The sequence below is a fragment of the Saccoglossus kowalevskii genome, chromosome 6 (genome assembly GCF_978046115.1).
Source record: "Saccoglossus kowalevskii chromosome 6, keSacKowa6.1, whole genome shotgun sequence".
NCBI classification, from domain to species: domain Eukaryota; kingdom Metazoa; phylum Hemichordata; class Enteropneusta; family Harrimaniidae; genus Saccoglossus; species Saccoglossus kowalevskii.
In genome coordinates this window covers 16,280,386-16,295,039 of record NC_140646.1, presented here as the reverse complement: position 1 = coordinate 16,295,039, position 14,654 = coordinate 16,280,386, and the positions used below count along the sequence as shown (strand labels likewise).

At 37.9% G+C, this 14,654-nt stretch overlaps 1 protein-coding gene across 1 annotated transcript in view; it reads left to right on the top strand.

Moving 5' to 3' along the window:
• The first annotated feature begins 8,509 nt into the window (after positions 1-8,509).
• LOC100369674 (uncharacterized) overlaps positions 8,510-14,654 on the top strand; it is a 31,381-nt gene continuing 25,236 nt past the window's right edge. The window contains exons 1-3 of the mRNA XM_002737457.4: positions 8,510-8,622; positions 10,755-10,952; positions 11,737-11,876. Coding sequence (XP_002737503.3) covers positions 10,823-10,952; positions 11,737-11,876 — 270 coding nt within the window. The 5' untranslated portion in view covers positions 8,510-8,622; positions 10,755-10,822. The remainder of the gene's footprint in view (positions 8,623-10,754; positions 10,953-11,736; positions 11,877-14,654) is intronic.

Here is a 14,654-nt window from a genome sequence, read left to right as displayed (position 1 = left end):
GCTTTCTTGGTTGGTCAATTATGGATAACATTTTTCTGGTGGGTGGAAGATGTGTTGATTGTTTTTTTTGGGGGGTCGTTATTTTTGACACCCTGTAGCTATAAATGGTATGGTCCTAATCAAAATTCGGAAAAGAAATTCTAATGTTTTTTATTCGTTGAATGTGCCGTAAATCTCAATGAAACGTCGGAAATTTTGATTGTGTAATAGTAATATCATAATTGACAGGTGCCACGAGATCTGTAAATGAATCGCTTGGTGTTTTGAACTAGTGTAAGTTAAACAATTGTTCTTACACATTTATATAGGACGATATAAAACATGAAAGGCGTTATATATGCCATCTCTGTCCACCCGCTATAGCTATATATTGAAGAAATATTTGCAGATCGACACAATTACGGGGTATGTGGATGTACGAGATATCAGCAGTGGGTGTGCCCGTCAATGGCACTTACTTTATTTGCAATATCCGGGTTTTTTTTTTACTTCCCCCGCCCCCACAAATTATTTTAGCTTTTTTAATTCGACCATTCCATTAAACCACTATAACACGTTAGGCTATAACGGGATACTGGTGATCATATTTCACTATGCAAATCACACTAGGCTGAAGAGTGATGACTCTACTCCGTCTTTTCCACGAAATTGTAAACAATTGGCAATCAAAATGCGCTAAGTACTGAATTTTTCTGTCGTATACAATCTTGAATATTAAAATATAGAATGCCGTTAGTTTAACTTCGACGTTAGTTTAAAAGATACATGTTCTGTGTATGTCTCGTTTAAAATTATATGTTCCGAAATTGACGCCAAACACACCATAAAATATATATATCGTAATGAGTTAAGTAAGTTAATTCGCGTTGTATTACATTCATATATATATTTCATTACAAAATTGAATTTGCTTAATGTTTAGTATACGAGTATATACACGTGACGGTACATTAACCCTAGTCCAAAGACACGTATTTCTTAAAGCTGCGCTAAACAACATTAAATCACTTTAATTATTCTCTAAACACGTGCCTTCACTTCAGTAGGCAGCTTCAGAAGTGCATACGCCCTCTGTGTCGTTGTTTTGATCCGTGACTGAAAGTTCGTTCTGAGGGCGCACTCACATAATGACAATTTGTAAATAATTTGCCTTAGGTTTGATAGTGATGAAAAACTAGTTTCAGTCTTTAATAATTTAGTTCCACAATTCTGTGCCAGCCAGTGATTAAAAAATGACGTTGCATATATGCTTCAACGGTGTTAGTTTAAATTATGTGGGTTATTTCGCTCCAGTGAAATCAATCTCTATATGTACATCTGAATATATTGAAGTATCCGTACCTCACAATGTAGTGATCTTCCCCCTGCCTAACGATACCTCCGTCTAGTGACATATTTCATTCTTTCACTTTCTTTGTTTTTGATTCTACAATTATTCTTTGTTTACAACAGTAACGTATGCGTAAGTGAAATGTATCGTGGTTAGGCCACGTGACCGTCCGTGGCATATATATATATATATATATGTGTGTGTGTGTGTGTGTGTGTCTGTCATTTTTCATATTTTGGATTTAAGATTTATCTAAAGGGATTGACAGATAAATCTTTATGTTACATAATTGAATTTGGATTAACTTTGTACCAAAAATTGTAATATTTCCAACTAAACCGTTTAGAAGATACGTCTTGGAATAAAAATCGACAGGCATACACCGAATGTACATAATCATTGATTCATGACTTCGCGAGAGTGCCACCAACGGCATACTCGGTCGATACTTGGAGAATATGGCCAATTCCCAATTTTCGAGTTCCCAGTTTTCGCTAGAAAGCCGCTAGAGGGCTATCAAAGTACCCAGATGACAATCACTGTCACGGCTCTGAGTGGGGTTAAAATAACCACAGCTTTGTCGTTTACTTGCTGACACACGCAAAGTGAATTTCTTCGCTTACTTTCGAGGACGCAATAATCACAATGGTATTGCAACGCTCCTGGCTGTTCTTCCAGTGCCATAAAAAAATAATCTGACAGAGCTCGTGAGAAACCAGCGCCATCAGCAACCGAATATTCGTTTCCTTTCTTTTTCATTGTAATTCACGTCATCAAATCTACGAGACTTGTTCCGTTTACGTTAATTTTTAAATAATAATAAATACAAGAGATGCACAGGAAGTCAATGGTTGAAAGCAATGTAAGCTGTGTCTAGAACGTATATAGACCGCTATGCTTAAATTGTGTCATGAATTGTGTAAAACAGGCAGCAATTACTAACAGTATCAAATGGTATAGATATAGTATTCTAATAACAAATAAAGTCGGAATCGTGTGTTATATTTTCATCGATTTTTGGTTCCCTGGCTAGATATCTGAACGATGGGAGGTGGTCTAGAACCACAGTATGTATTTAGTATTTTATCTTATATTATATTAATAAAACCCGGTTTTCCTTGACGTATGGCTGACAGGGCGGATAAATTAATCATATATATAGCGGAACCGCAATCCAGATCAAAAGAACCTCATCAAAACACCTTGCATTCAACCATGAATCACCGTCGACCGAGTGAACATGATATTGAATTTGAATAGCTTTCATTTTATATCCAATGCAGATTAAAGTTCGACGTGTGGTCGTTATCTGTGAATGTAAAAAGCGGACAAGTCAATTAAAGCGTAGGGGTGTTGTCTGTAAGACATTACTCTGTGCGTCGCATGTGAACAATATCTTTAACAATGTTTATTCATGGAAGATAAAAAGACAAAGTAGACTGTGATAATGCAGTGTTCCCCACCTGTTTCACAAACACTCACGCAAAGGTCACCATTTCTCTAATTATGTTTCGAAGATATGTCGATATAGTATTAACGACTAATTGATACAACTCTGATTGCCATGACAACGCGGATTAAATCTTTAAATCGCCATATGATATCGATCTAATAATAATATTAAGACACATAGTAGAGTGGAGTTTCTAAATAAGTGTATACAGAATGAGTGCGTGGTTTTTATGTACCCGTGAATATTACTTTAATAGATACACATATTTGCAATGGCCACGCCGCAATGAATCATCTACTGCGTGGTTCGGAATACAAATTACATACCTTTTAAAATTGCAAATGTTATTAACTGTTTATGTGTGTTCCAGCCATATGTCGTGGTGTTTATTTAATCCCCATTCTTGGTATATATTATAAGAAAAATAATGCTTTTAATCAGGTACGCAACATGTGCAGTGTGGTTTGCACTACGTGGCAAATACACATCCGTCTTATGAAGGGAAACGAGATATTCAATGTGACGTCTCGTACGAGTTCCCGTGTCGTAGGCTGCAAGGTAAATTGAACACATGTACATGAATATTCTTGAAATGTTTACACAACATTGGAGACGTGTTATCTTTATGAAACGCATAAAATAAAATAAATAAGATTGGGGTGGACCACCTGTGCCGTTGGATGATTGGTTAGTGTGTATATGCCATAAGGTACGGGTACCCATGATTCTCTTTGTTTCTACTCCGTTATAAATTACGCAGCATGTAATTATTTCCGAGTCGGTATATCTCCACACAGTCTGTCTACTTACCAACCCATCATGTCGCTGGCACGACGTCGGTAAAACGCATCTAACATTATACATCAAACACAATTGAACTTTACTGACAATGATGCCAGAATTTTAATACATACAATGAAAATACTAGTAATTCACGAATCAAATAATACCAATCACCACAAAATAAAATAAAAAATAGACCGTGGCGGAGGGGCACTGTGCACTTAGGTTATACTATTTTAAATGATGTTTTTGACGTCTAAATTAAATTTTAACCTGCACAATTTAGATTGCAGGTATTTTTTAAAACGCACAGGCAAACTATATACATCAACAGAATGCTGTTTCCCGTCATTGCTAGTGATCACGTGCGCTATTTCACCAGCCTAAGTATTATCTTGCACAACGTAGTCCCCAATAAAAAAATTACACTCGTCAGACGTTAATAAATAAATTGTCACATATATATTATTGAATTTTTGCAGTACATTGTCAGGTTAAACACCATGCGTAGTGAGGTGACCACAAAAGCTGCCTGTGACGGAGCACGTGGTGACAGAGGTTCTATTGCGAAATGCGCAACGAACTATGGGAAAGATTGGTGACAGAGGTTCTATTGCGAAATGCACAACGAACTATGGGAAAGATTGATGTTTGATATACAATATGTTCGTCGTTGGGGGAGTTGCAAATGCCACCCACACCCCTAAATATCACACATCCTGTAGATGTTGTAGTCGTATAAACTTGTTTCTAGCTTGTCCCATGGTTTTTATATTTGACGATCACCCAATATGCAAAGTGTCCACAGAACCACTTTGTTGTCAGTAAATTTCAAGCCCAAGTTGTTTCTTTGTTGTATATTACAGGAAGAATATTTCGTAAATCAACATACTTCGCATACCCAATCATGTGATTGTATTCAGACACGTCATAACATGACCGACCCAGCCTGAGATCTGAACAGGTTTAATGTTGATACGGTCCATTAGACTATTTGATGTCCAACGAGTATTCGCCGCCATTGAGTGATTTATGCGTGATCGTCGTTGCGCAAAGAGCATTGGGATATGAACAGATCTGGTAATCATATATTGGAAATATTTTTTTTTTATTTTGCCATCACTGCCTTAATTAACGAATGGCGATTGCACAAGTAAGTGCTAAGATGGTCTCACGACCTCAACACTCACAATAAACATACTCAAGTTGATGCGCTGCACCAGATGACTGTGTTCAAGTAAGATAACTTCAAGACCTACGCGTTGTTACTAAAGCGTGTTTATATGGTCTGCTTTCAAATACAACAAATGTTATGAGTCGTGTTCCAATTGAATGCTCCGCTACTGGTAGACATGCCCGGGGCAAGCTTGAAACATGGCCGAAATTAGTTTCAAATCTTACTTCCTTAAAAGCTGATATATTCAGAACATGATTACGGTAGGTGACTGTTGTGTGGTAGTCAACGTCTTGGAACCTCCTCCCACCCCCTCCACGGTGTTGTTGCTGTCCCAATGCATACCCATAAACTTTCTGGTGCAGATTGACAAAACGCGTACAGCGTAAGTTGCAGACACGAGGAATGTGATTAGTCGTGCATGGATGGCGTTGCCTGCCAGTCTAAATTGGCGACTGTTAGTGAGACATCATTGTTTTGTCGCTTTCAAAGATCAGTGAGACGTGACTAGGGGAAAATATCGGGTTCTTCGCACAATTTAGCAATTCGGTCAATCGAATCGTACCCACTTGGGGGAAAGAGGGTATCAACGCGGAACCGAGTAATTTAAAGCGTATACATTTTGTTAAGAAACATTTTTAAGTAGTTTGGCTTGTTTATCACGTGACCGTTGCCCAGTTCAAGATATTCACATACCATACGTATGACAAGACAAGTCATAATTAAACTCGTTGTCTGAGAATATATACGAAAACCGTGTGTAACGTATTTGATAATAATACATATCGGTTTTCAAAGGCATATATGTTTTGAATAAATAGAACCATTGCAGCAAACTTGGTTACTTTTCTGGTTAACGATACCTTAATAATCAAGTGTTAGTTGACAAGAGCTCATTTAGAATAATCACCTTGCTCAAATCTGTTTTTCGTTTTCTTTTACCCCGACGTAGTTACGTCGGCGCAAGAAAAGCGTATGTGAACACGATATGTCGACGTAAAGTGGGTTTATAATGGCGGACTTTAAACCCCCTTGAAGGAGTGTCAGCTCCGGCGTAACGACAGATAAGATTGCGTTACGCCGGCGTGAAGGGCGGAGGATATTGTAGTGAATTGGCGTCCTAAATTTAATTTGAGTACCATTTACAACTGTATTAGGTTTATCTCACCTCAAAGTAGACAGGCTGGCAGTATGTGTCAGCTTATAAAGCAGTTTAAGTTGTTATATATATGCATTCATTTATTCATTAACACTTACCCGGAGGGAGTGACAATGGTTATAGATAATAGTATAAGTATTCAATATTAATACACTAATAAGGAAGTAATAAAAAAAACGGAATATTAATAGAAAAAAAAACAATAAAACTCTTGCTAAAAGAAATATGCATATTTATCCCGTATTTGTTGTCTAATTTCAAAGCACTTGTTTGATATACTGTGCTATAGATTGACCTGTAAAGGTTGTTAAACTCGAAATGTGCCGATTCGTTTCAACATAAAGTAAAAAACTAAAAGTTAACTTTTTTTTAGCAATAATTTTAATGTTTACGTGTAAAGTTCATAATAGCTAATATGTTGAACAAATTATTGGGGCAATTAATTTAACCAAGTCAGATAGCTAAAAACAACCCCTCAAAAAACTTACTTATAAAGTAGTGAAGTTATCGGTTCATCGATATTTAATACCTTCAGTACAATGAGAGGGACAGCATACTTACCATTTTAATCCTTTTTAGTAACAGCTCTATGTTTTGTGTGCTTTTCCAATTGTTACAAATCTGTCAACATTTCCACTTATCCACATGTATAGTAGAATTTTATTTGGAACGTACCAATGAAATCTTGAGTAATGTCCAATAAAAACAACAACAAAACAAAACAACATTCATGAAAATAAAACTTACAGTACTTAAACATATCACGAATATAGAAAATAAATTTTGCAAAAATGCTAAGAATGAAAGAATCATTACTTGAAACAATAGTAAGAAATAATTCATCAATGCAAAAATCTTCCAACTTTGGGGCATAGATGTACATGCATAAGGCTGCAATCTTGATTTTTGTTCTTTAATCTTCAGTGAAAAGTCAATGGAATTGGGGGTACACTATTGGATGGTTTTGCACTGAATGGCTGTTTTGTCTGCTCAGGGTATTAGCATGCACTGACACTCAAGAAATAAACGAAGGGTAAAATTAGGAGAAAATCAGTCCATGGTATATCTACAATTAAGCCCTGTTAAATATCCTTGAAACGAGGCTATGATCGCTGCAGTCACTCCGACCGGAAATGAAGGTTTGCTATTAATCATCATCGAATGAACATGAATGAGAATGTGACCTTCATACTAATGTGTTATTTATTTGTTTAATTTGATAATACTTCCAGAATGCGATGTTGGTCTATGCATATGCATTTATAATTCTAGATGGGTCCTTGAACCTAGTGGTGCTAGATTGTGCCGACCGGTTTGGTGCAAATATGCTGAAATTACTATTTAGTTTGAAGTGTGTCCGGTGAATGGCGTGAAAGATGTGGAGGTATGGAGAAGTAACATTCTGGCGTGCTTTAGTAATTCATGGCGTACGTTAATAAATCAGGGCTTATGTTAATAATTCAGGGCGTTCATTAGTAACATTGGCGAATTTAGAGGGGGCCGAGGGGGCCGCTGCCCCCCATTTTTAACAAGCAACAGAGCTTCGTGCCATCGGCGCTCGCGAACTTTGCCTTCGGCCAACTTACCCCCCCCCCTATTCCAGAATCCTAGATCCGCCCCTGAGTAATTCGGGTTTACGTTAATAATTCAGGGCGTACCCTGGTAATTCAGACCGTACGTTAATAATTCAGGGCCTGCATTAATAATTCGGGTGTACGTTAGTAATGCAGGGCGTACGTTAGTATTTCGGGTTTACATTAATAATTCAGGGCGTACGTTAGTATTTCAGGGCTTACATTAATAATTTGGGGCGTGCGTTGATAGTTCAGGGCTTACATTAGTAATTCAAAGCTTGAGTTAATAAATCAGGGCTTACGTTAATAATTCAGGGAGTACGTTGGTACTTCGGGCGTGCCTTAGTAATTTAGGGCGTGCGTCAGTAATGCAGGGCGTGCGTTAGTAAAGTACTGCATGTTTTAAATTAAGAACGTGCGTAAACTGAATTGGATCACCTGACTAATTAAATTGCAGAACGTTAAATTCTGTGTGTCTGAGATTTGTTTTTCAATTATCAATAAATATTTATGTGACGTCATTTCATCCCATATTAATCAAATATTATTCCTGTAATGAGTATCGGACTTGTCATTGATTTTATACGTGGGATTTTGATTGCGGTATAGGAGCAACGGGACTGTCATGGTCAGCAGCTAGCACCGCGTGTAGTACAGTGTCTTTAATTTTGTTTTACGTGTGTAATGTTTTTTTTTATTCCGAGAGTGAGAGGTAAATCCCGTCGTACAGTCACCGCATGAGGGCGTGGATATAATATCAGTGAAAATGAACAGAATGACGACAGCTGTGAACTGGACAACCTGTTTGCTTCAGTGATAGTCACGCAAATCGAATACAGCAGAATTAATCCCGTGTGGAAAATGAAACACGTAGAGTCTTAGATTTTACGTCGGACACAACGCTCCCGGACCACATCATTAAAGCGTATCTAAGTACTTGTACAGTTTCTAAAGTTAGGTGGACGTATCGATTTGTGACCTCGGTCTGCTGGAGGGATCATTATGCATGCAAGGTAGTTGCAAAGAGGTCAGAGGTCAAAATTAATAAACCGAATAGAAACAGTGGTGTAAACATCGAATGGTAAAGTCGCCGGCGTTCCGGTTGATTCTGGACGGATTTTATAATATACGCTGCTGGTATGTGACAAGGTATGTAGTTTGTATGTACGTAGACACGTAGTATTAGTAATGTTGTGCAAAAGTCGTACAAAATGGCACCAACGTTGTAGTTAAATGAAATGCGTGGGAAAGTTGATGTCAATGCCGCGACCAACATTGTCCTCGGATTGTTTTTTGCGGAGAATACGTTGCTGTTTAAAACGAAGACCCGAACGCAATACCAATCTGTGACTTGTAGTATTTTGAGTAGACTGGATGTTGGGAGACGCCTATCGCTAAAAATCGGTCAAAATCATGCGTGGTTTACGTAAAGGTCTGTGGTTCTCGTTACGGCACAATGAAAAGTAGTATAGTCAGTACATAGGCAACAATAAGTCAAAAGGTATGAACGTCCGTCCAGTCATGTCGCCTATTGTATCGTGCGGGACATGGTTAATAAGAGAACAAACCATGGTGAGGCGAAGGTGCGAATGTCGCGAACAGTTCAACTGACTGTATACTGTGTGAATGGGAAGTATCACTCTCGGCAACTGAGACAACACCAACTACGTGGCGGCGTATGAGTTTCCCCTCAAGTGTGTACCGACAGCGCAGTCTGATTACTCCACCCCTCCCTTACAGCATGGAGCTATCTTTTTGTAGCTCCATGCTAACAGCAAATGATCGCAGACGCCACGAGAAGTGTTAATGTCTTACGTAATTCCTAACATCGACCGTGTTGCCTATGTTATATAAGGGTAGTTGTGAACTATAAGAAGGCGTTCTACCATGTCGGTACCGATCCGTACCAGTGCACATCTTTTCAATATGGGATGCGAGATCACTTGTAACGACGGGAACGTTGCTCAAAATCCCTTCTGCTTTTACTGGTAAATTATAATCACTCTCAAATCCTCCACGGCCCTGGTGCTATCTATCTAGTAGCGGTCATGGTCCAATTAATAACCGAATCTCCGCGCACAATGCCCTGACATGAGAATGGACCACCTTTGAATGTAGCGTGCTTCCCACCCACAGGCTGCTCGAATTGAATACATTGTGAGACGGTGCCAATAAATGGTTACTTTCTATTTATTGTATCACTGATCGTTGCAATGAATATGAAAGAACGTCTTAAAGCTTGATTACAATAGTTTTAAGACGTGTCAGTCCCAGATCATTAAAAACTGCAATGTTTGCATAATGTGTCTGCATACGGGTAGTAGAACATTCCGAACCATTTGTTGTTGACAGATATTTTATGTTGAACTATATTCAAACGGCGACATCGTGGACTCCGTCTAAGGAGGGTACGGTAAGTGTAACCTGATTGCAGAGGGTTTGGGATCGAACTCAGTGGCGCCAAACAAAAATACTGCTTTCATGCCTTCAACACACTGTACCGTGTATATGACTGATTCGTGGAGATTACACACATTTGCTAGCAACCGTCGATTGAGCTACTCGGACCTGTTTGTCGTTTCAACATTTCACTGCCTAGATACAATAGCGCTTTCCCAATTCAACACTCAGAATCGCGGCCGATATGTCTAAAACCCAATCCAGTGGTCTACGCGTCTTGGAGAAAAATGGCCGCAAGTTATCGTTCATACCAGTATCAACGAGATTTTGATTTACAAGAAAACATTCGTTTGGGATTTATGTCCATATGTTACACAATGCTGATCTTTCTACTACAAATGCCGTACGCATACACGTGAGGATATCCCTCTCATAAAAATACATAGATGTCAATATATAATATACGTGTATTTTTATTGTTTTCTATATTTGATAATTACTATATAATTACAGGTTCATTTTAAAATCATACTGTACCCAATTGTAAATATTGTAAGAATTCGGGAATCCGCTATCAGGTATTAACCCATACAAGTGTTGCTAGAATTGTTATTGCAATACCAACCGTGCATCGAGACAATAACGAAATTCTTAACCCCGTGCCCCCTGTTATTATTCAAATTCATATATATGAACAAATATAGACAGGTTTTTTTTTACACCTGGCATTTGAATGGCTATTATTCGAACGACATCTAACCCTGCTTGCCAATCGCTCGGGTGGAAAAGTCACCAATGGAATGTGTGTACCTCCCTTCATCTTGCCTTGTGTTTCGATACAGCTCGGTGAATTGCATTCTTTACATTTCATTTCTCAACAGATCATTTCCAATGGGCATTCGTCGGCGGAACATGTAGAAAAGGGGGATAGCCTTACCTCGGTGGAAACATGAGTCGCAGACAGCTGTTGCGGTGTATTTTATCGGCGCTGGCGTGTACCATGGTTCTGTTACCCGTACGCACCGACACAGAAAGTATCACGGACAAACCCCATTTTAACCGCATTCGAAAAAATATAGGTATGAGATATACTATCGAAATTTGACATGTTTAACTGAGAGTGTATGAATTTTCGTGTTAAGATATTATTATACTAGTGCCTTATAGTTTCAGACGAATCTATAAATATCAGCACCCGTGCCAGACATTTATAATTTACCCCGGGATGGAAAGCCTACACCACCGTCGTTTTAGTAACCGTCACGGTGTCTATACCAGAATCCCTCAGTTAGTCATTTTGATACGGCAACGTGTATTCAATAAAACATGGCCCTTACCACAAAAATCGATCGCGAACGATGTATATTTCTTGATATGTAAGGAACTATAGAGCATTGTGAAACATTGACCGCCAGAAGAAGGGACTATGACATTAAACTCAACGAAATCGATCATTGTAGCTTTTAGAGGTCTGTTTTCATAGGCGCGACATTTGCATCTGTTGTTTTTTCCCTTGTATTCCTAACTTCGCATAGCATTTTTGGATTTCCAATAGATAATCCCTTCTAAAGTAAGCAAAACGTGAGTGTATCACTTTCATAATAAAGGTAGCAATGTCAACGAATAGATCGATAGTTTATACATGTTGGTGTTTCAAGTTTCTTTGTTTGTACTGTATTGAATCCTACGATTGTTGGTCGTCACATTCGACTGGTCTCTATTATGCGTTTTTTTGCAAAGCTATACGAAGCCTATAGACCCACAATATAAAAACAATTATGTCCGCACGAGGCTTTCACCATTCACGTATATGTGTAGGTCGTAAAGGACTAACTGGGAATTAATTCGGTTTTATTTTGACAGGGAGAAGAGATATCGACGGCTATTGTGGAGCATATAATAGGGATAGTGGGGTAATTAAATCTCCCAACTATCCCAGTAACTACCCTAGTAACCAGGATTGTTACTATTATATATCTGTTACCAGTGGCATGTTCGTTCAGGTATGTTGATGAGTATTATTCTAAACTGTTTGGTTTAAGGTGCGCCATAATTTTGAGAACATGAATGTAACATTTTGGACTTTAATCGAAGCATGATTTAGTGAGAACTGGTAGTGTTGATTGGTGAAGTCAACTGTTAATATCAATCATTCAGACACGTGTCATGGCGATGGTACAAATTTGATTGAGTTTATGAGAGTTTTATTGGACGAACACGTGAATGTATTCATTATCACAGTTTGTCTTGACCAGTGTGCATACGTCGCTATTGACATATTGGTCTGCAAATTTGATGTAGATATTGGTTATTTGTTTTGTTTTTTTCAATTTCAATCACTTTCAGAGGTCGCGTTTCCAGTGATTTGGTTCTAATCACAATTTTAAATTAATTTAAATGAGAAGGATCACGCTAAACAGAGTGAACAGCTGCCCAAATCCTCCGTTAGATGGTATTTTTGTAGTTCCAATATTGTAAATCCTCGAAATTATTATTTGTCCGTGGTTGTTCCCGTATTGTTCGGTTGGTGTTGTATTAGAATATATTGTGGTTTATTACACGTTTTACGCGACACAATGTTGAGCTACGACGAATATTTCATTTTATTCAGTTAGTCATCCATATTCCAAATATATATGAATTTAAATAAGATTCATAACACAGCAAATGCATGTTGACCCACTGTTTCCATAACAACATAAGAACGGGTGGATTAGGTTCGTATGTTCGATGTCATTATAATGTATGTAAGTCCATGCATGTTCAGAAGTAAACGTCAATGTCCATAGCCCTCGGCGATACATGGCTTCACAAAAGGAATTATAGAGCGTCGCGACTGTATTACTTTTCAAATTTAGTTGTTACTATTTCAATATGTAATCAGAATTAACCTATTCACATCACATTATCCTGTTATTTTATGGAGCTACTATGTGATCATGGTTTCGCAGCAGTCTGCTAAATATTATCTTTTTTGCCCTCGGCATTTCGTGGTGGTTCGTAAGTTTGTCGATTTGTAAAATCCGTTGCATCTTGAAACTTAACCTTGAAATTGAAATTAAACTACAGCTAATGAATAAATAGTAATTGCTAATGCAGTGACTTGCTCTCGGCCATAATGCGTTAATGTCTATTGAATTCTCACGATTACACAGATATTACCGATTTTTTTTACGAATTAGTGCAATATAACAGAGAAAAAAAAATTCCCCACATTGAGCTGAAATAAATGTATTCACTGTATAAGGTGTATGCTTTTGTAAGTTACAATCGTGTTTTGTAGTTGCCAAGTTAAACGTTATTAACCCCTAGCGATGCATTGGTCTTTGTGGAAATGATTCATGGCGTGTAATTAGTTTATTGAAAACCAACATTCGAGTCTCTGCTTGATTCAAATGTTGTTATAGACACTGTTATTCTGTTTTTCAGAATGTGAGATATATCAATACTTGGTCCGTTCGGTTGAAAGATGCCGAAGTGGTGACTCGGATATATACGTGTATGATCTACAAAACACATTAAATTGGCGCAGTTAATAATATCGGGTATTGTACGTGCGGTTTGCACTTGTAGTTGTCGTTGTGCGCTTGGAAAGGTCAACCGGGACAATGGCGACGTTGCATTCTGAATGACTCACTAAAATATTTAGAAAAAGCTACTTATTGTTTGTATATTAATAGGCAGGACTGTATCCAAATATTTCCTCGTATGAAATTGCCACTTTTTTAATAGAACCACAATGTTCAATATGTGTATGAGCCGTTCTGGGTCGTCAATATGCCCAGATTCCTGAAACATAACAGGCATTTTGTGAAATGTAAAACAGTTTTTTTAAATGAAAGAAATACAAAAATACTTTCATAAATATACGTTATATGAATAATAGCTATATGATATAATACACAAAAATTCAAAATATTAATTATGCTAATATATTCATATATTCGTTCAATTCTGTTCAAGACAGGAAGGGTGGTTTGAGGGTGAATTTCACGTATGCTTGAGAGCGTCCCTAAAATTTCCATTTTGTTATTCGCGCGACTTAGAAATATCGGTCGGCATCATGTAATGCCACTGATAATGGAAGAATTCTTTATTACGCTTTCTTCGTTGATTGATGGTACGCTATCGGGTAGCTCTTTTCGTTCCTATAAACTGGCACGCAATAGAACGATTTAAACGAAATTAACGAAATCATACAAAAGATTATACAGTAAACTAGTCAGACAGTTGAGGAGTGTCTGCGTACTAATGTCGATTTCCGTCGGCAGACGACATTCGTTGTCTGGCGCGTTCTGTCCTCCAATAAGTAACGGTCGACTTACAACACACGAGATAACCGTCGAAGTTGGCCGGTTATAATGGACCGCTTAGTTTTCAGTTCACGGACTGTACTACTGCTCATGAATGCAGTTACTCGGGCATTTTTTTCGACAGATTACACCCTGGAAAAAAACGTGCCCTAGTTTATTATTCACTACCGGAAAACAAATTCGCTTTTTTCATAGTATTTAGCAATGGTCATCAGAACGGTTTACAGAACATTTGCAGCTGACAAAATACTTACTTACTTATTTGGCCATTCAGAAATGATCGGTATAACATGAAAGGCAAACACATAGATACCAACAATGGCTGTTCATCTATTTAAGCGATTAGTTAAACCAGGGATAAGTCGACGAGGGGGCACGTACCTCACTGCAGATAGCCAAATTAGTTCCTACATGACCCCGTGTTATAACCATGTGTTGCATTGTGTTTACTAAACATGTATACAGATC